This window comes from Aotus nancymaae, unplaced genomic scaffold (assembly GCF_030222135.1).
Source record: "Aotus nancymaae isolate 86718 unplaced genomic scaffold, 86718_ANA_hifiasm-v0.15.2.pri h1tg000007l, whole genome shotgun sequence".
Lineage (NCBI taxonomy): Eukaryota > Metazoa > Chordata > Mammalia > Primates > Aotidae > Aotus > Aotus nancymaae.
In genome coordinates this window covers 25,228,094-25,250,943 of record NW_026988418.1, presented here as the reverse complement: position 1 = coordinate 25,250,943, position 22,850 = coordinate 25,228,094, and the positions used below count along the sequence as shown (strand labels likewise).

The 22,850-nt window shown below is 39.4% G+C and overlaps 1 protein-coding gene across 10 annotated transcripts in view; it reads right to left on the bottom strand.

Annotated features, from left to right (window-relative positions):
* PATJ (PATJ crumbs cell polarity complex component) overlaps nucleotides 1–22,850 on the bottom strand; it is a 399,000-nt gene that overhangs the window by 103,902 nt on the left and 272,248 nt on the right. For 8 of the 10 annotated variants that reach the window (XM_064372414.1, XM_064372415.1, XM_064372418.1 and 5 more), the window contains exons 30-31: nucleotides 15,990–16,062; nucleotides 2,112–2,204 (exon numbers count right to left, since the gene is read on the bottom strand). In XM_064372414.1, the coding sequence (XP_064228484.1) occupies nucleotides 2,112–2,204; nucleotides 15,990–16,062 (166 nt within the window). The remainder of the gene's footprint in view (nucleotides 1–2,111; nucleotides 2,205–15,989; nucleotides 16,063–22,850) is intronic. The other 2 variants (XM_064372417.1, XM_064372421.1) reach the window with 1 other exon arrangement.

Here is a 22,850-nt window from a genome sequence, read left to right as displayed (position 1 = left end):
TTGGTGAAGTGCGGTATGAAACATTATCTAAAAATGACTCTCAGGCCTCCAGGCCCTCTCCCTCTTCGCTGGCTTGACACTTGGAGCCCTGTCACTGGCATTGCTTACTTGGGAACTGGGAGTGGATGATGGATGGCTTTTATCTTTGGTCTGCACATGAGCCTGGCTGGGACTACCAGACTCTTCCAGCAAGCAAGAGAGTATTCTTACTCTTTTTACCATTTCCTCTGTGGATGAAACTGGGGACCCCTACCTACAAAATTCTGTTGCTTTAAAAGACTTTCCCCTAATATGACTGTGGAGATACAGTGCCAACAAGAACAAGTTAACATATTTTTAGTAAAGGGGTTTTCGGTTTGAAATTAGTTGATGTTCCTCATTTCCCTTTAGGGCAAATATACACTCTATCTTTTGGAAAGAGAGGTCATAATTTTTTTTATTGCTATTCTTCTTCTTCTTTTTTTCTTTTTTGTAAAGTCGATTTCTGGTAAATAAACAGCTACTATTCTTTTTTTTTTTTTTTGAGACGGAGTTTCGCTCTTGTCACCCAGGCTGGAGTACAGTGGCGCAATCTTGGCTCACGGCAACCTCCGTCTCCTGAGTTCAAGCAATTCTCCTGCCTCAGCCTCCCGAGTAGCTGGGACTACAGGCGTGCGCCACTATGCCCAGCTAATTTTTGTATTTTTAGTAGAGGCAGGGTTTCACCTTGTTGACCAGGATGGTCTCGATCTCTTGACCTCGTGATCCACCCGTCTCGGCCTCCCAAAGTGCTGGGATTATAGGCGTGAGCCACCGCGCCCGGCCACAGCTACTATTCTTAATGCCAGGGGTCTCAAGTCCCATGTAGGGTTTATCCATGAGTGGCCCATTATAATTTCCACTCTGCTGAAATATCCTTTCCCTTCAGCCAGAATCAGCTCACTTTCTAGGATATGCAATCTGTGGCAGTCATAATATATGTTTCCTCAAACCTGAAAGAGGATAAATGGATGATTTCTCAAATGCCCCGAAGTAAAATGAACAACTCTGGGCTGTCTTGAAATCAGAGTTAGATGACACTCCTAAGTGATTCATTCTTTGAGATTTATAGGACATTTTTAAACACAGAGAGAAAAAAGCCTACATTTCTTCCTAGAATTTGTAGTCTAACGCTGGAAGTGCTAGGCTACAAAACAGAAAAGCAGACGATGAGCCAAGCCACGGGAGTCAGAGGGTTGGGGAGCCACTTCCTGGCCTATCACACACTGGCTAGAAGCCTTTGGCAAGTTAGTAAACTTCTCTAACTCTCAGTTTCCTCATGTGTAGGAAAATCAAAGAATAGGAAATGCACGCAGAACATAGCACAGTGTCTGATATACAACAAATGTTCAATAACTATTAATTAAGAATATCAAACATTAGGGTATATCAGGAGAAAGAGTTCTTTAAAACTGCCTCTCTTCTAATGCTCTAGCCCCTGGATAAGTTTAAGTATCTTTTGCTTGGAATCAATGGAATAAATTTAATATATTTTCTTGTGCCTCCAGGACTAATTAAGCACATCTCTGGCCATATAAAAACCAAAGCAGATTTAAAGGAGAGATTGCAGGCTGGGCGCGGTGGCTCACACCTGTAATCTCAGCCTTTGAAAGGCTGAGGTGGGAGGATCATCTGAAGTCAGGAGTTTGAGACCAGCCCAGCCAACATGGCAAAACCCCGTCTCAACTAAAAATATAAAAATTAGCTGGGCATGGTGGTGTGCACCTGTAATCCCAGCTACTCGGGAGGCTGAGGCAGGAGAATTGCTGGGAGGTGAAGGTTGCAGTGAGCCAAGATCATCATGCCACTGCGCTCTAGCCTGGATGACAGAATGAGACTCCAAAAAAAAAAAAAAAAAAAAGGAGAGACTGCCTCCTTAATCCCAGACAGCACAATTCAAGTGTTGACAAGGTGAGAGAAGCTTGTGTTCTTCAGAGTCAGTGGGTCATTCACTACATGTAACAGCTTCTCGTCTCAGAGACCAAGATTCCCGAGAGAAGCAAACATGATAGGTAGTTCTTTCCAAGGTGGTACAAAATATAAGTGATACATCCTAAAGAGAATACAAGATGAAAAATACTCAAGATTCTCACCAGTTTGAAGCTTTCACTTTCAGGCAATTGTTTAATACCAACTTCGAAGTTGCCATCTTCCTCACTACTAATAGGTTCGGTGCCGCTCTGATCCTAGGGAACATTAAAAAGAAAATGGCAAAGATGTCATTCTTCACTCACACTCCCTAGAACTGTATAGATGCTCAACCTCATTTGCCCATTGTAGGGTTGTGGTGGATAAGGAAGCCTTTTCTGTTCTTTCTTTCTAGCAGAAGACTGTTTCATTGTTGTTCTTCCAGGTATCTATCTCTGCTGCTTACAGATAGACCTTAGGGAAAGCTGGTCCCTACCCTCTGTTTCAGGTGTAGGCGTGATTGCCTAGGATGGTCTTATTCTTTTCCCAATGATTTTGTCAAGAATGGGCAGATCGGGAACAGATTTTATCAGTTCTGGTCAAAGAAATATAAGGAGAGATTTGCTGGAGATGTGTGGAAAAGTTCTTCCTTAATCATATGAGAGCCACAAGAAGTCCTATATCTCCCAAATTAACAAGAGAGCATGAGCCCAAGTTTCCACTGACAGCCATCCCATGACAAGGAGGGAACCAGCCTTAGGACAAGGCTGACCCTGTGGGTGACAAAGCAAAGGGAGAGATAGAGAGAACTGGCTCTCTGAGGACAAAACTAGGTCACTGGATTGAGCAAGCACAGCCTTATCCTTAACCACCTTCTGTGAGAGCTTGTACATTTCCTTTTGCTTCAACCAGTCTGAGTTAGCCATTCTGTTACTTCCAGTTCAAACTTTCTCACCGAATCAGCTGACTGTTTTTTGTACAGAACTAAACTGCTTGAGATAAGAGACTGGGTTTGTCTTGTTTATTTATTTATTTATTTATTTAATAAAAAAAATCTGTCTTTAAAATTTAATAAACAAATCTTTCTTTTTTTTTTCTTGAGACAGAGTCTCGCTCTGTTGCCCAGGCTGCAGTGCAGTGGCACGACCTCTGCTCACTGCAACCTCCACCTACCAGGTTCAAGTGATTTTTGTGCCTCAGACTCCTGAGTAGCTGGGATGACAGGTGCATGCCACCACACCGGCTAATTTTTGTATTTTTAGTAGATGGGGTTTTGCTATGTTGGCCAGGCTTGTCTTGAACTCCTGACCTCAAGTGATCTGCTTGCCTCAGTCTCCCAAAGTGTGTCTTGTTGATTTCTGAAATCGAGTCCTATCACCATGCCTGGCACGTGGAAACCACCAAACACTGGTGGAATCAATGAATGCACTGAATATTTGTTTTCTTTTGTGACTTTTTCCTGCAGATTCCTGAAAATATGTATTTACATAAATGAGACACCTGGCAATAATACATACCACTGAAAATCTAAAACACATTAGGCATATCCTCAACTGAATTGTGACATATTAAATGTCATAGTTAACTAACAAGAAGTTACTTTACTTTCTGGGGATATATGAGGAAGAATAAGGATGATAAATGGAATATCCATATTTTACTTATCTGAACTTTTAGTTTTAATCACCATCATCCTGGGATTACTACAAATTTGGTTGAAATAGTTTATAGGGAAAATTGTTTTGATTTTGAGACATTCAATCTCACTCATAATTTGATACAATTAAAGCAAAGAGAGCATTCTTTTTTTTTGAGATGGAGTCTTTATTGCCCAGGATGGAGTGCAGTGGTATAATCTCGGCTCACTGCAACCTCTGCCTCCTGGCTTCAAGTGATTCTCCTGCCTCAGCCTCCCAGGTAGCTGGGATTACAGGCACGCACCACCACAACAGGCTATTTTTTTTTTTTCTTTTTTTTTTTGTATTTTTAGTAGAGATGGGGTTTCACCATATTGGCCAGGCTGGTCTTGAACTCCTGACCTCGTGATCTACCCACCTTGGCTTTCCAAAGTACTGGGATTACAGGCGTGAGCCACTGTGCCCAGCCAAGAGAACATTCTTTCAACTATCAAATAGACAACAGAATAGGAAAAGAACATTCAATACTGGGAATGGGAATGTCAGGGAAATAGGAATTTTTATACACCATTGAGAGAATGTAAATTATAATAATCTTTTCAGAAAAAAAATACTCTGTGTGTGTGTGTGTGTGTGATTGCTTACTTCTGGGGAGTGAAGCTGGGGAAAGGGTAATTTTTGCATTAATTATTTCTATACTGTTTGATTAGAGGAGAATTATCATATATTATTGCTTGTTTAAACATAAAGTAAAGGAAGACTATGAGAAACACCTAAAAGAAGACAAAAAAAAAATTAAAGAAAGCAGCGTGGACTTTACAATTGGGCAAATTTGGGTTCAAATCTCAAATTTGCCACTTAGAATTATATGACTTAGGGCAAGTTGCTTTCCAACCTGAGTACAGGTTAAGTATCCCTTATCCAAAACGCTTGGAAATGTTTTGGACTTCAGATTTTTTCAGATTTTGTTATGTTTGAATTATACTTACCAGCTAAGCATCCCAAAGCTGAAATGAAAATCTGAAATCCAAGTGCTTTCTTTGGAGCATCATGTTGGTGCTCAAAAGTTTCAGATTCTGGAGCATTTCTAACTTCAAATTTGGGATGCTCACTCTGTAACTGTAACTTATTTTTAAAGTGCAGATAAAATACCAGATTAAAAATACTACCCTATAAGGTTGCTTTAAAGATTAATGAGTTAAAATGTAAAATATCTATGTGCATAACACCAGGTACAGTTAACTTTTGTTTCTAGCTTTTAAATATCATTTTAAAATATCATTTCTTTTCCTTTCTTTCTTTTTTTTTTCTTTTTGAGACAGAGTCTCGCTCTGTCGCCAGGCTGGAGTGCCGTGGCACAATCTTGGCTCACTGTAACCTCTACCTCCCAGTTTCAAGCAATTCTCTTGCCTCAGTCTCCCAAGTAGCTGGGGTTACAGGTGTCTGCCGCCACACTCAGATAATTTTTGTATTTTTAGTAGAGACAAGGTTTCATCGTGTTGGGCCAGGCTGGTCTCTTGAACTCCTGACCTCAAGTGATCCACCTGCCTCTGCTTCCCAAAGTGCTGGGATTACGGGCATGAGCCACCAAGCCTGGCCTTTTCTTTCTTTCCATGTGAATTTGACAGAACTGTTTCTAGCTTTCTGCTGAAGCAGATTCCTTATTCTTGCACTATCTCATACAGTCTTCATAATAACCTGCTACAGGAATGTACCACCATGGTCCCAATTCATATATGAGGATAATGATACATTTTAAAGAACTTGCTAAACAACTCCAGGTAGTAAGAGGTAGATCCAAGATTTAAAGCTGGGAAAGGGCCATGGTAGGCCCTCAATAAATGATGCTCTCATTTCTCTCTCCTTCTTCCTTTTCAGTATTGAGTATCGATAGCTAATCTTACAGAAGATAAAACTCACAATCTTTCAAAAAATTATTGTTAATAGACCATGGATTTTTTAAAACATGTCTTAGTATTTTTTTTAACCAGAAAATTGTATTATCAAGGAGTTATCATATAAAATAAACATACCCAAGTTCATAAATATTGAAAACGTACAGATTTTCAGCATTTTTGACAGTGGTAATTTAAGTTTTAGAAACAGAAATTCTAAACAAATGAATTATCCTTTAAAAATCAGTATTTAAGCTGGGCGCAGTGGCTAATGCCTGTAATCCCAGCACTTTGGGAGGCTGAGGTGGGCGGATCATGAGGTGAGGAGTTCGAGATTAGCCTGACCAACATGGTGAAATCCCGTCTCTACTAAAATTACAAAAAAATCAGCTGGGCATGGTGGCATGTGCCTGTAATCCCAGCTACTCGGGAGGCTGAGGCAGGAGAATCGCTTGAACCCGGAAGGCAGAGGTTGCAATGAGCTGAGATCAAGCCACTGCACTCCAGCCTGTGCACCAGGGTAAGACTTTGTCTCCAAAAAAAAAAAAAAAAAAAAAAAAAAAATCAGCATTTAATCTATGGAAAAGTTGTAATATCCAAATTACTTAGTGTGTCTAGTTCTGCAAGCTGTGGGAACCCCCGAAGAAGGCCTGGTGAGGTTATGGTGGCCAAGTGGAGCTTTGAAATAGTCAGTGTTTATAATTGCAGCACATTAGACTGTAGAACAAACCCACAGGTTCCTCTAGTAACCCTGCAAATGGCCACCACCTGTGGTCCCAGATGAGAAGAGATTTTTCACATGAAGATGTATCAGCTGAAACTATTCATCTAATTACACACATCTCCTTAGGGAAAAGAAAGTGTTCCTTAAATAAATTAGAGGAATCTTTACTTTTACATTTTTCAGCAATATGCATATTGAAGATGAGATATTCTTGGTCTTTATAAAATGAATACTAAAGTAGAGGAGAAAACAGCTGTTTAAGGGATGTGTCAATTTGCAAAATTTAAGAAAACATGGGCAAAGTAGTCTAGGTTCCAAATGGTCTATGCATCTGTTAAGATGTGAACAGAAATAAAAAATACCCCCGGCTACGGTGGCTCATGCCTGTAATCCCAGCACTTTGGGAGGCCAAGGCGGGCAGATCATGAGATCAGGAGTTTGAGACCAGCCTGGCCAATGGGGAAATCCCATCTCTACTGAAAATACAAAAATTAGCCGGGCGTGGTGATGCATGCTTGTAGTTCCAGCTACTTGGGAGGCTGAGGCAGGAGAATTGCTTGAACATGGGAAGCAGAGGTTGCAGTGAGCAGAGATCATGCCATTGCACCCCAGCCTGGGTGACAGAGTAAGACTCTGTCTCGGAATAAAAGAAAAACAAAAACAGAAACAAAAAACAACCCTCTACGTCTACACCACATCCCATACTTAGAAACTAGAGGGTCAAATGAAACAGAATGTATCTTTCAAAGCCAGGTCTCAAATGCCACTTGTTCCATTTATCTTTTCCTTCTCCTTAGCTGGGGGACATTGCTCCTTCCTCTAAATTCTAACATTCTACTTGAACCTCTTCTGTCACTTTACATCATCTCTTTTGTGTCCTAATTATGTATGTACAGAACTGATCTCCCGATGGGACTGAAAGATCCTTGAATCCAGCATCTGGGCCTCATTCATTCCCATTGCCTGATTTATTTTGATATTCAACCTAGGTCTGTCTCACTTCGAATTTCATACTCTTTTTAACTGTACAATGCCTCCCCTCTTTTCTTCTTAGTCTGAGATGACTCCGTAGAGGACGGTTTGAAGTCCAAATCTAGATGGAGTTGGGAGTCAGGCAAAAAGGAAGTTGGAATTGATGGAGGTTAGCAATAAAGCATGTATTTTCTAGGAGAGCTAAAGTTTGTAACAGGGTGTTTATGCTAAAACGAGGTACAGAAAACAATGTAGATTCTTCTCTCTTTCTTCCTTTTTCGTTTTTAATCACTGTCACCCAGGCTGTAGTGCAGTGGCATGATCACAGCTAACGGCAGCCTCGACCTGTTGGTCCCAGGTGATTCTCCCACCTCAGCCTCCCAAGTAGCTGGGACTACATGTGTGTACCACCATGCCTGGCTAATTTTTTGTAGAAATGGGGTTTCACCATGTTACTCTGGCTGGTCTTGAATTCCTGAGCTCAAGCACTCCTCCTGCCCTAGCCTCGCAAAGTGGTGGGATTTCAGGCGTGAACTCCGGTGCCTGGCCACAACAATGTGGATTCTGCTCTAAGAACAGAATGGCTCATGAGGTAAGGAGTCTTCAAAAAATCCCAACTCACCAGGAGCTTGGAAAATAGTAAAGAGTCTGAGATGAGAAAAGGAAAACAGGTCAGCAGCATGATTTCTAAGGCACAAGTGCATTAGAGTGGTTGACGGCCATCTGGCTGATGGATGGGGGCCAGTTGACACCCAAGATGACTCAGCTAATCTGGATGGCTGGGTGTTCCTGTCATCACTTGCTGATCTTCAAACCACCTGTCCAAAGCTGCCTGCTCAACCAAGCAGCTTAAGAAGAACAACCTCTCCCCATGAGACCACAGTCAGTGGATTCCACAGTTAATTATGTTTTGTTGATGAACAAACAGAAAAGCAGGACTTGTAAGGTTTGTGGATCACCCCCCACTGAGGTGAGTCATTTTCAGACCTTCAGGAAGTTCCAAATTCCCTCCCCTGGGCTCTCTCAAAATCTTCCACATAAGTGATTGCAGAAGTGATAACGCTTATTATTTTAAACTCTTTCTTTTTTAATATGCACCGTTTGTCTACAGTTTTCTTCAAACTGAACAGTGAAATCTTGATAGCAAGAATGGTATTTTATTTGAGAGTAGACTTTCAATAAAAGTTAAATTCGTTAAGGATGTTATTGTGGATTGAAAAAACATTTCTAATCAGATAAATGTTCAACAGTCTTGTTCCCTACCCTGTTTCTTCATGTAACATAAAAGCAGTACATTACTATATACATCTGTTTTCCTTTTCATTGACTTAAAATGATACTAAGTAAATTTTTAAAAATAGCAATTACATCGCCCTCATAGGATTGAAAGTTTTTAAAAAAAATATGGCTGGGCGCGGTGGCTCACGCCTATAATCCCAGCACTTTGGGAGGCTGAGGCGGGTGGATCACAAGGTCAAGAAATCGAGACCATCCTGGTCAACATGGTGAAACCCCGTCTCTACTAAAAATACAAAAATTAGCTGGGCATGGTGGCGCGGCCTGTAGTCCCAGCTACTCGGGAGGCTGAGGTAGGAGAATTGCTTGAACCCAGGAGGCGGAGGTTGCAGTGAGCCGAGATCGCGCCATTGCACTCCAGCCTGGGTAACAAGAGCGAAACTCCATCTCAAAAAAAGAAAAAAATAAAATAAAACATATGTTTAGTGCAAATTTTGTCATTCCCATATTTTCTTTTCTTTTCCTTTTTTTTTTTTTGAGATGGAGTCTCACTCTGTGGCTCAGTCTCAACACAATCTTGACTCACTGCAACTTCCGCCACCTCCTGGGTTCAAGTGATTCTCCGGACTCAGCCTCCTGAGTAGCTGGGATTACAGGCACGTGTGTGCCACCACCCCCAGCTAATTTTTATATTTTTAGTAGAGACAGGGTTTCACCATGTTGGTCGGAACGGCCTCAAACTCCTGACCTCAGGTGATCCACATGCCTCGGCCTCCCAGAGTGCTGGGATTACAGGCAGGAGCCAACGTGTCTGGCCCATTCCCATATTTTCTAAATCCAATGTTCTTTTAGAAAAACACAAAATGATTTTAGTCTCATTGCCAACCTAAATTCACAAATATTTCCTTCTGCAAAGCCTTGGTTACCAGATGTGACAAATTAAATTTCTCTCTTCTAACCCCAAACATGAGCATATTTACTAGGCTACTCAGAATTCCAGAAGGCAGGGCACAATTAAAATAAAATGGAAATGATGCTAATGGAACTCCCTGTGTGACCAACCTCCCTGATCTTTGAGGCCTGTTCCACCTCAGTTAGTACTCAGAAAAGCACAACTTCTAAGAAAGCAAAAAAAAAAAAGGAGGTCCTTGTTTGTGTGAAGATATTCTAAAAGATTTAGGCTGTACTGCCAATAAATGGAATAAATATCTCAGAACTCAGGTTATTTGAGCCCTCAGTACCTCTTACTAGATGACAGCAATGGCTTCTTAATTGGGTTTCCCCTTTCGAGACGTCTTTAATATTGCTATTAGACTAATCCGCCTGGAGTACAGCCTTGATTGGATTGTTTCATTGTTCAAAATGCCTTCAACAGCTCCAAAACCAAAAAATGAAATTCAGACCCTTTGGGATTTAAATGTGGAATCTAAAAAGTTAAACTCATAGAAGCAGACAGTAGTGGTGGTTACCAGGGGCTGGTGGATGGGGTGGAGGCTGAAGAGATGTTGGTCAGAGGATGTAACATTTCAGTTAGAGTAATAAGTTCTAGAGATCTACTGTTCAACAGAGTGACCATAGCTAATAACAATGTATTATGTTCTTGGAAATCTCTAAGAAAGTAGATTTTAACTGTTCCCACCACAAAAATAAGGATATGAAGAATACATATGTTAATTATCACAATGTAGCCATTCTACAACATACACGTATTTCAAAGCATAATGTTGGCCAGGTACAGTGGCTCACTCCCGTAATTCCAGCACTTTGAGGGGCTGAGGTGGGAGGATCTCTTGAGCCCAGCAGATCAGGCATGGGCAACATAGTGAGATTCTGTCTCTGCAAAAAATTTTAATAATAGCCAGGCATGGTGGTGCGTGCCTGTAGTCCCAGCTGTTCAGGAGGCTGAGGCCGGAAGATTGGTTGAGGATGCAGTGAGCTGAGATCATGCCACTGCACTCCAGCCTGGCAACAGAGCCCAGAACCAAAACCAAACAAAAAAAAGTCATCATGTTGTATGTGATAAATATATACAATTTTTCTTTATCAATTTAGTCAGTTTTTAAAAGGAAAAAAAATCCTGTTTTGTATGTAACTATTAAGAGTGGAAGATGCTGGAAGCTGGAAGCTGGGAGTTCTACTAGAGGGCTGTGATAAGTACAATCACAACAAAAATGAGGTCTTACCGTGTACCGGGAATAGTGCTAAGCCTTTTATAAACATTACTTAATACTTCTTTTTTTTTTTTTGAAACGGAGTTTCGCTCTTGTTACCCAGGCTGGAGTGCAATGGCGCGATCTCGGCTCACCGCAACCTCCGCCTCCTGGGTTCAGGCAATTCTCCTGCCTCAGCCCCCTGAGTAGCTGGGATTACAGGCACGCACCACCGTGCCCAGCTAATTTTTTGTATTTTTAGTAGAGACGGGGTTTCACCATGTTGACCGGGATGGTCTCGATCTCTTGACCTCGTGATCCACCTGCCTCGGCCTCCCAAAGTGCTGGGATTACAGGCTTGAGCCACCGCACCCGGCTACTTAATACTTCTAACAAGTCCATAAACCCATTTTAAACATGAGGAACTGAAGTTTACAGAGCGTAACTGGCTCAAGTTCACTCTGCTAATAAATGGTAGAATACAGATGAAGACTTGGCCCTGCCTGGCATCCAAGCTTATGTTGACATCACTGTGTTGTAGAATTGCACCAATGATATTATAATTACCACAAGCACTGCATCATAATCCCTTATAAATATATATAGCTGTAGGGATAAAATATTTTTACACCTGGTCCTCATAGCTACCCTTTGACATAGGCAGGGGAGGCTATTAACCTGGCTTTACAGAAAAAGACAGATTTTGAGAGGTTAACTGCCTCTACCAAGGTTATACGCCCATAGGTAATTTGTAGAGCCAAAGCTGAAACCCACATCATCAGACTTCTTGTTCAGTGTTCTATTAGCACTCTTGCTCACTCTACTAGCACAGAACTTCAGGAAACAATTTTGTTCTCTACTATACCCTTTGGGTCTAGAACACTGACACATAAGAGCCCAATAAGGCTAGGCTCAATAGTTCACATCTGTAATCCCAGCACTTTGGGAGGCCAAGGTGGGAAGATTGCTTGAGGTCAGGAGTTCAAGACCAGCCTGGGTAACATGGTGAGAGTCTCTACAAACAATTTAAAAATGTAGCCAAGCATGGTAGTATGTGCCTATAGTCCCAGCTACTTGGGAGGCTGAGGTAGGAGGATCACTTGAGCCCAGGAGTTTGAGGCTGTAGTGAGCCATAATAGCACCACAGAACTCTAGCACAACAGAACGAGATCTTGTCTTAAAAAAAAAAAAGCTCAGTAAGTATTTCCTGAATAGAGAAATAAAAATGAGATACCATTAGCACATAATAAAAGTGCTACTTAATAATGCTCAATTATTATTGTCAGGTCCAATTTAGTAATGATATGGCTCTATTTCATCTATTTGGTTATGATTTAAATGGGCTGTCTCTTTTAGCCATATGCTGGATATGAGTTATGCTTAAGTACTCACTAGAAACATCCAAGGGGGCAAAAGATATACTAAGAGGGTCCACACAAGCAAATGAGAAGGGAAGAGAAAGTGGTCAGGAAACCAGAGCATATGTGTAGTCTTCACATATCACCCACAGGAGGGGTGGCATTCATCGTTTGGTAGCAGTTACTAGAGCCAACAGTCCAGAGAGGAACTAAAAAGCCCTCTCCAAAATATAATCAAATCGTGATGATTCAATAGAAACATCGTACGCACAGCATATGCTTTTAGACAAAGGGATTTACTCTTTATTTATACATTTAAATGCCTAACGTGATTTCATTATTTTTGAAAATGAAATACAAATAATGGCACATAAATTTGATTAAGATACTATGATAATGTTCTTGAAACTTAAGACTGGCATTGTTTATACTTTACAATATTTTTTACATACTAGCCTGCTTTATTTTACATACTAGCTGGCTTTATTTAAAAATAAAATCAGTCTTCTAAATTTTCAGAACAGCTACTCTTCGAGAGACTCTAGTAAATAGTACCACTATCCACCCAGTTGCTCAAGCCAAAAATCTAGGTTTATCCGTGATTTTCTACTTCCCCTCACCTCCCGTGTTTAATTAATCAAGTTTGACTCAACCTCCAAAACATCAAGAATCTGCTCACTTTTCTTTGTCTCCAATACCAAAACTTCATCCAAGCCACATTAGGGCCTCACTGGGGCTTTTGCCTTTTAGCATATTACTTTTACCTTCCTACCAACCCATTCCCTACCTAGCAGCTGCGGGAGATGAGAATATGCCACTCTAAAAAGGAAGGATCGTTGAGCTGAAGGCAATTAGGAAGAAGCAGATGCAGGAAAACCCTCTGCTCGCCCTCTATTTCTCTAAAAGCAGGACAACATAGACATATATAAAAGATATCTCCCTCCCCGTGCACCAGGGAGAACAAAGGTTAACCCCTGAAGACAACACAGAACCCTTATCCCCTGGAGATGGTGCTAGGAGAAGCCACATGAACAAGCTATACCAACTAGCCTTTATCTGCCAGTTGCTTACCGTCCCTCAAATTGCCATCCCTAGAAACAAAGTCTTCTTCCTTTGCCTTGTCACTTCTCTAAACATTTATCATTTTGTTGAAGATGCTATTTAAGCTAGAATTTAAACCCACCTCATTGAGAACTACTCATTCCCTGGGTGTTTGCCATGTATATAGGAAATACATATGTCATTAAACTTCTGTTTTTCTCTTGTTAATCTATCTTTTGTTACAAGGGTCCATTCCAACTAAGAGCCTATGAAGTTTGAAGAAAAAAGTTATTTTTCTTCCCCTAAATAGCCAGATGGATCCTTTAAAACTATGTATGAGGTCACATCACTCCCCTGTTTAAATCCTTCCAGTGGCTTCCACTGCATATAGAATAAAACCCAAACTTCTAACTCTGACTTACATAGTCTTTCTCTCCCTCTTGTCTCATACTCCACTGCTCTCTCAGCTCCCAATATGCTTCCAGCCATATTCCTCAAACACACCCCAGCTTATTCTCACCTGAGAGCTATTTCTATCCGCTGAGCAGGGAAGGCTCCTCCCTCATATATGAATGTCTGGCTTTTTCTTTTAATTTTTATTTTCTTTAAATTTCAGCTTGCCTAAGTGTAACCAAGCACTACCATTTTTCTAAGAGATAATTATTTTTTTCTCTCTTCTTTTCTCATTCCCCCAGTTTGCCACTTCCTACTTAGTGCTTTAGAAATGCAAATACGGTCATGCCTGTAATCCCAGTACTTTGGGAAGCCCAGGCGGGCAGATCACCTGAGATCAGGAGTTCGAGACCAGCCTGGCCAACATGGTGAAACCCCTTCTCTACTAAAAATACAAAAATTAGCTGGGTGTGGTGGCAGGTGCCTGTAATCCCAACTACTCAGGAGGCTGAGGCAGGAGAATGGCTTGACACCCGGGAGGTGGAGGTTGCAGTGAGTCAAGATCACGCCACTGCACTCCATCCTGGGTGACAGAGTGAGACTCTATCTCAAAAAGAAAAAAAGAAATGCAAATATAGACTTTTACCTCCCCTTCACCAGACACTCCCTATAAAGCAAATTCATCTAACTGTGTGCTTGGAAAAGATCCAGAAAGAAACCCTCACCCACCAGAAGGTTGCCTGGAGAGATAACAGATGATTTCTATGGGCCCCCACTGCTCGACCAGGAGACTGCCTCGAGAGATACGAAACTCTCTTCCACCTGGGGAGAATTTGACCTAGTCCTGCACAAGAAGGCACGAGCAGTTACCAGCTCGACTGCCTGGTAGCTAAGGCACTGGAGCCAGTTCGTGGACCTCCCCCTTGCTCATTACCTCCCTTGCCTTTTAAAAGTGCCAGCTTTCTGCTCCAAAAGTGAAGCAGTTACCCTTAAAGCAGGAAGCCTGTATTCCTTCCCCAAAGCTAGCTTTGGAATAAACCACCTTCTTTATACCAGACCCCTTCTTGCTAAGTGGACTCTGCAAGCGGCAGGTGGCTAACCTGTGTTTCAGCTACACAAGTGGCCTTCTCTACAACTAAACAAAGTAGTCACATTCCCCACTTTAATTCTCTCCAAGGCACTGACCACTATATGAGAATTCTCTTGGTTTACTTATTTCTTAGTTAATTTGTATCTTTCTCTCTTCAACCATGAGAAAGATAACAAATTGGTAGGAAGCCTTATCTGTTTTATTTACACCTAGATCTCTAATGCCCAAAAGAGTGCTTAACAAATAATACGCACCCATTGAATGCTTGCTTCCCCCCGCAAACAGATTTATTGAATATAGCAAAATTCTATACACAAAGTGACCTGGACCTGCTGCTTTAAAACATGATCCTTTCTTACTGCTATCTTGATAGATCAGTCCATAGTGTTAAAAAGCAATTTACTCTTAAATAAATAGAAAAGTGCCCATTGCACATTAAATGAATGGCCTAACTACTGGAACTTTAGTAGTTCTGTAAGATAATTAACATAGGTAGGATCGAGTTCCTATGACAAGCTGCTGAAGGACAGATAGGAGACATCAAGAGGCCATTTTGTGATGCCATCAGCTTCTGGATCATAACGTTCCCATTAGCTGATTCTGAGCATACCACAGCCATGTCAGTGGGATCAGAGGTTAGCTTAGCTGCTTGCTGGCCTAGAACAGATATCACTCCAGCATGCTCACCTGACAGGGCTCCATGGCAACCCAGATTAAGTCCTTGTGAATGTGTGCACAGGACTCCAACAATGGAGTGACTCTTCATTGTGTCTTCCAAGTGCTGCTCCGAGGTAACCTCCATCCCACCCACCATCCACCCTGGCCCAGAACCCCGAAAACTTGTTGAAAGAATAAAAATCATGTGTATTGCACAATCAAATTTTTATTAAAAGGGACACTATAAATAGCTATTTATGTTGACTATAGAAGCAAAGGAAAAAGTATGAGAAGTTACTGAATAGTGAACATTAACTTCCTTAGGGAGTTAGTGAAAAAAATAGAGATTTATTTGAAAAACCTGCACTATTTAATTAGTAATAATAAGTATATATTTCTTTTTGGAGTTGAAAAATAATTCAATAAATATAAAATGAGAAGAGAAGGAATATTCCTTTAGCTGGGGAGACAAACTGATGACACAATTCTACATCTACTCCAGAAGCCGACCAATGTTACAGCAATCTTAGCACTTTCTCTATTAACAGATGAAAGTAACGATTTAAAGACACCTGTGATCATAGGTATTAAAGTATTTCAAAGCCATAAAGAAAGGGGTAAATTCAGTCATAAACAAAGAGAATTTTCTTATAAATTCTGAAATGCCCAATTAGGACAAAATTATATATTTAGAGCAGTCCAAAGAAGGTAATATTTATATGGTTAAGTTCTACCATATTTACTAAAAAATTACTTTATAATCAATACTTCAAATACTTTCTATTTTGGTCAGGGAAATTTTCCAAGAGTTTGGAATACCAAATACTGAATAACAAAAATGTCAGATCTGGGGAAAATGCTTATAACAAATTCAGCTAATTCAGTAAGAGCTAATTGGAAACCACCTTACCTCAACAGAAGATGGAGAACCTGATGGCACTGGAAAAGGCGTCACGGCCATTTGATTGACTGCGTCCTCATTTCTGCGAAATGTTAAAATTGGCAGAATCAGTACACAGTAAATGCTAAGTTTCTGGATCAAATTATAAATACTTCATCAGTTCTCAGTTGAAAATGCACACACAGCATCATAGAATTAAATATATATATATAACTTCCGTGTATATAGCTTCCAAGCATGCAAAGTTACTACGCACAAAAAAGATGTATTACTCAAGGGATACTAAGATGCAATTATTAGTGACAAAGAGTGATGATGCTAGGAGTTACTCAAATCCCACTTAGTGAGTCAGGTGCTGCAGAGGATAAGTTTGGAAAGGCTTTGACTCTTTCAGCTTTGATTCTTTGAGCAAGCACTGTGAAGTATAAATTTTCCAAATGGGCATGTGCAACCTTTAGGCCCCATTAATGTCTGGCACATTTTGTTCTTTGAACTGGAAAGGATCCCAGCCTCCTCACTTGGCTTCTAACTTTGTTTTGCCAAATGAAGGATGATGGGGTGTCTACAATAGGCCTGCAAGGTGGAGTGTGAGGAGGAGTGATCGATGGGGAGGGCAAAGCTCCAGACAGACAATCCTTTGTGGTTAGGTGATTTCTCCTCCTCCTCATCCCAACGGAGTAGAGTAGGTGGTAGCTGAAATCTCATCACCAGGGTGACAGGCATACAACTCCTACGATACTGGTTCTGATTATTTGGACCTGTTTCCACCACATTACTAGCAAATGGTTGGCAGTGGTCTGCGGGAGATAATGACTATCCTTTATAGTCATTATACCCATTATGATGCACAACCAACATAATTATCTCAAGATTTATGTCGTTTGATTTTATGTTTCACAATATAAACCAAAGAAGCTCACAAAAAAATGCTTCCTGCTGATATGTAAAGTTCTTAGACTGTTCACAGATTTCTCTCCATACTATACCCATGGATATAGAAGAGCTACTGGCTGCCTTGGGAGGGCATTCAAAATCCAACCCCATTTTGTTTTATTTTCCACCAATTGGATTACAAGTCCATTCCTTTCTTGGTGATTTAATCATGTCACTGCCTTTTCTTTTTCTTTTCTTTTTTTTTTTTTAATTTGAACAAGAATTTATTTCTTAAAATTTACTTAAAGGATTAGAGCTGATATGTAATAGAATATTTAAGATAACATTTGGAGTTATGTCAACGTAAAAATGACAGCTGTAGTTACAATCAGCACATGCAATTCACTGCAAAGGTAAAAATACATACTATACTCTAAACAAGCCTTCCAAACAGCAAGTGAACACTAAAGGACTGCACTTAGAAGAAAATGGGACATAGCTAGGATATAAAAGAGACATACCCAATGCTAACCACTGCATTGTCCTACTAACGATTTGCACATTTATTTTTAGAGTATATTCAATAAACATATACATTGAGACTAGAGAATTTTCAAATATCTACCTTTAAAATATCCCTTTGTTTCTGACACATCACATTATGGTATTAATGTAACAGCATTTGAAACTTGTAATTATTATTCAGACAAAGCTTGTGTTCAAGAGATAAAAGAACATCATTCAGACAAAGCTTGTGTTCAAGGGATAAAAAAATATCACTATCGGCCTTAAATGCATCTCATCACAATCCATCAACTTTAATGAAATGGGTAATGAAGTTAAACTAACCAGTTTGTAGAAACTATTGACTGAGGAAAAAGCCCTTAAAAATTTAGAAACAACTTTGGGAGGCCCAGAAGGGCAGATCATGAGGTCAAGAGATTGAGACCATCCTGGCCAACATGGTGAAACCCCGTCTCTACTAAAAATACAAAAATTAGCTGGGCACGGTGGTGTGCACCTGTAGTCTGAACTAATAGGGAGGCTGAGGCAGGAGAATCATTTGAACCCCGGAGACGGAGGCTGCAGTGAGCCAAGATTGAGCCACTACACTCCAGCCTGGCGACACGGCGAGACTTCATCTCAAAAAAAAAGAAAGAAAAGAAAATGTAGGAACAAATGAATAATAGAAGAGCTCACCCTGAGCTCCCACCTTTTAATTTTTAATGCAATGCATATGAGAATATCATACTAATGCACATACTAGCAGTGTATATGATAGAAAAAACAGATTAATGCAACAGTTAATACACTTGGCTCTGTAAAGTTTTGTTTTGACTTCATCTGTCTGAATTCTGTTTATGAAGTCTGAAAAGGTACTGCTGTCAAGGACCAGACCAAGGAAGAATTAGGCATAAGCTTGCTAGTTCATACTTTCTTTGAAATCTGTGACGATGCCCAATTTTAGGCTAACCCTAAAACACTTGCCATTTTATGATTCCATTTCTTTTAATTTACAGAAAAGTACAAACATTGTTTTAGAAAGTAACCTTATCTGAGCAATATAATCAATAATACCTATAATAGAAAGCTATCCCAGTAAATTTTTTTGAACAATTAAACTTTTGTCTTATGTAGCTTATAACTTTGATATTTTACTCATCTCAACAAAATAAAACTTTATTGAAACAAAAGTGTATGGATTAGAAATATGCTCTTAACAACGACTGAGCAAAATTAGAGAGAATGATGTGGACTATAACAGAATGAAGGAAGATCTCTCCTGCTTGATTTACTTGGCCAGTAAACAGAAATATTTTCGGGAATTCAATACGATTATTCTACTTCTACATTTACATGGCATGGTTTTAACTGGTTAAGTGGGTAGAAAAAAGACATCTTTAATAATTGCCTGATTTCTCTTTCTCAAACGAGATGCTCTACTTTAAATTTGAGCTTTAATAAATGTTTTATAAGTATACTTCACTAATCTTTAACTTCACAATAAGACGGAAGGTCATTGGATGACTTCATGTGGTAAAATCCCTTATCAAGGAATAAGGGTGAAATTAAATGAACAATTAGGTAGATAAGAGATATGAACATAGAACATATGAATGCAATTTGCTTTTTTCCCTGCTGCTACTCAGATGTTAAATATGTTCCCAAGTGCTGATTGATCCATACTAAAAAAGGATAGGATTAAAATTTCAGGATTTAATGGTACAAAGCATAAAGTTTTATCGTTTTCTAATAATTATTCAGTATTATCCCTTTGAGAGATGAGGGTAGGATACCACAGACATCAGTAACTGACAAGTTACAATATCAACACATGTAACATTTGGATCCTGTTTTTAGCCCTAAAGGGAGCAATCGCAGCTGCAAAAACTAGTGATAACTAGTTTTGTCTACAAAAGGTTTTCTGATGTGCTAGTGTTACTTTAAATAACACTTTTAGATACAAGATTTAAAATGATAAATCTACTAACTTTATTAGACTAGTTTTTACATAAATAAACCAGATTTGTTTCTTTATCTACCTAAAATACAATTTACATGCATCAAAACATAGATTACTCTAAGACATGCTCGGGAATGTAATTTTGAATATAAAACAAGTTTTATGATTTCTTTTCTCCTTAGGGCAGAAGATGTACATTACATATTCGTGCTCTAATATCTATTCATTTCCAGAGTGAATTTTTTGCACAGTAATCATATATCTATTTAATATGTATAAAGTGTTCTTGGGGATGGGGGTATTCACTCACAGTATCATGTTTTATACATGCTTCAACATGCAAATCTGTTTATATCATGGCCTCCAATGATCCTCCATTCTCATTCCCTTAGATCATGAGTTCACACTGTTATAACTGACACTGAAATGTACAAACTTCACACTACAATATTCTTCATGACACTGTTATGAGAAAAGTTGCAGCTAAACATTACAATCATGTGACTTATTTTGAGAAAATGAAAAACGTAATAGGTATAAATTTCCTGACACATATAGCAAGACAAATCCAGACCAGTCTTTGATGATCAATGTAAATGGTGGTGATGCCATTATCTTATTGTGTAAATTTGGGTCTCTCTGTCCCTACCTTGACTGCTCTGTGCTTGGTTTTCCCCATCTACTTTGAATTTGTCATTCCATTAACCTACTTTTGCCCTAAAGTGGGAAACCGTATATATCAGAATAAAGCATCTACTTTGTTTCATAAAGAAGATCATATATGTGAAAGAACTCTGAAAGGATCAGGTATTATATAAATGCAAGAATATAAAAGAAACAGGAAGTCTAATGTAAATAATATTCTGAGAGTAAAATGTATAATTATATTCCAATTGTAAATGTATACCAAGTTTTCTTAGCTTTTTATTCTTCGATAACCTCTAGAAACTATTCTAAGTCTGCCTGGTTTCTATAACTTAAATATGACAGAAAAACCTGTTTCCTCTGAGTTCACTTGATAGCAGTAGTCAACAACTAATAACACTTGCTAATTTCCTCTTACTTTCTTAGCCCCTATTTTCAGCCTCTGCCTCCGTGTCACATGCAGTGGTTAGGGAACAGCATAAGCACACTAGTGGCTTTAGCACTAAACTCGAGGCCTGGCTCACTTCTCCCCTGAAGAAAAAAGGTTTAAAAAATTTCTAAATCACAATGGGAAACTAAGTTCCACTCTACCTCAGAACTGCAAATATTAAAATATCATCTCTTTATTAAGTATCTCTATAATAAGGACATTTGCTAAGATCAAGATGTACATTTTTGTGGGGTTCTGTTTTGTTTTAGTAAATATTGCCCAAGTCCTCTTAGTTTGCTTCAAACACTTACTAAAAATAAGAAAGTTTTCATCTTTGCCTACTTAAAAATTTAAAAAAAATTCTTTTGCTGTGCAGAAACTCTTAAGTTGAATTAGATCCCATTTGTCTATTTTGGCTTTTGTTGCCATTGCTTTTGGTGTTTTAGTCATGAAGTCCTTGCCTGTGCCTATGTCCTGAATGGTATTGCCTAGGTTTTCTTCTAGGGTTTTCATGGTGTTAGGTCTTCTGTTTAAATTTTTAATCCATTTGGAGTTAATTTTAGTGTAAGGTGTAAGGAAGGGGTCCAGTTTCAGCTTTCTGCACATGGCTAGCCAGTTTTCCCAACACCATTTATTGAACAGGGAATCCTTTCCCCATTGCCTGTTTTTGTCAGTTTTGTCAAAGATCAGATGGTTGTAGATGTGTGGCGTTGCTTCCAGGACCTCTGTTCTGTTCCATTGATATATATCTCTGTTTTGGTACCAGTATCATGCTGTTTTGATTATTGTAGCCTTATAGTATGATTTGAAGTCTGGTAGCATGAACCAGCAACCAACAGAATGGGAAAAAATTTTTGCAATCTACCCATCTGACAAAGGGCTGCTATCCAGAACAGTTTAGTTCTTCTACAAAGAACTAAAGCAGATTTACAAGAAAAAAACACACAACCCCATCAAAAAGTGGGCAAAGGATATGAAGAGACACTTTTCAAAAGAAGACATTTATACAGCCAACAAACATGAAAAAATGCTCATCATCACTGGTCATTAGAGAAATGCAAATCAAAACCACATTGAGATACCATCTCACACCAGTAAGAATGGCGTTCATTAAAAAATCTGGAGATAACAGATGCTGAAGAGGACGTAGAGAAAAAGGAACACTTTTACACTGTTGGTGGGAGTGTAAATTAGTTCAACCATTGTGGAAGACAGCATGGCGATTCCTCAAGGATTTAGAAACAGAAATTCCATTCGACCCAGCAATCTCACTACTGGGTATATACCCAAAGGATTATTAATCATTCTACTATAAAGACACATGCACAGGTATGTTCATTGTGGTGCTGTTTACAATAGCAAAGACCTGGAACCAACCCAAATGCCCATCAATGATAGACTGGACAAAGAAAATGTGGCACATATATGCCATGGAATACTACGCAGCCACAAAAAACGATGAGTTTGTGTCCTTTGTAGGGACATGGATGAATCTGGAAACCATCATTCTCAGCAGACTGACACAAGAACAGAAAACCAAACACCACATGTTCTCACTCATAGGCGGGTGTTGAACAATGAGAACATGTGGGCATAGGGAGGGGAACAGCACACACTGGAATAGGTTGGGGGTGGGGGGATAGGGGAGGGACAGTGGGGGACGGGGAGGCTGGGGAGGGAAAACACTGGGAGAAATGCCTGATGTAGCCAATGGAGGGACAGAGACTGCAAACCACCATGGCATGTGTGTACCTATGCAACAATCCTGTGGGATGTGCACAGGTACCCCAGAGCTTAAAGTACAATTAAAAAATAATAATAATAAAATAAAAATAAAAATAAATTACTCAAAACAAAATTTAAGCTGAAGATATATACTGTATAAAGTGCTTCATATACCCAGTTCTCTGAAGTCTTAACAAGAAAGGTCAATGACATTTATATATATAAACATTAACAATTTAAGCCTTTAAAAATGGCAATTTTTTAAATGCTTCAGATAGTTTGGGGGTTCCCTAGCTCTTAACATGGCACTCTGTTGAGTTTGTAAAACTGATCTTCAAAGAGTTTGTCAATAATAAGCTAAGTTTTGAAAACTAGTGAGATTACTGATTGTTGATGAATAAAAAATGAGTATTTTTAATCTGCCAAGTTAAAGCTCTAGAATTCCTTTCCTCCAGTAACAACTGGCAGCATCACTATCAACGGAAGGGACCTAAGGAATATTGTGTACATTGATATACGCGAGGCTACTTCTCATTTTTCTGTCAGATTACAAAAGCTAGGCTCATATGGTTATGGCCTATGAACCTCTTTTTAAGTTATTTTAGCTGAAGTAGATGGTCTAGACCTTGCTCCTCTAATCTTTTATATTAACTGTCCCTAAGCCACTTTGATGACTATTCTAATCAAAATTAATATAGCTGTGCTCACTAAGCTTATTATTTAAATATCTTAT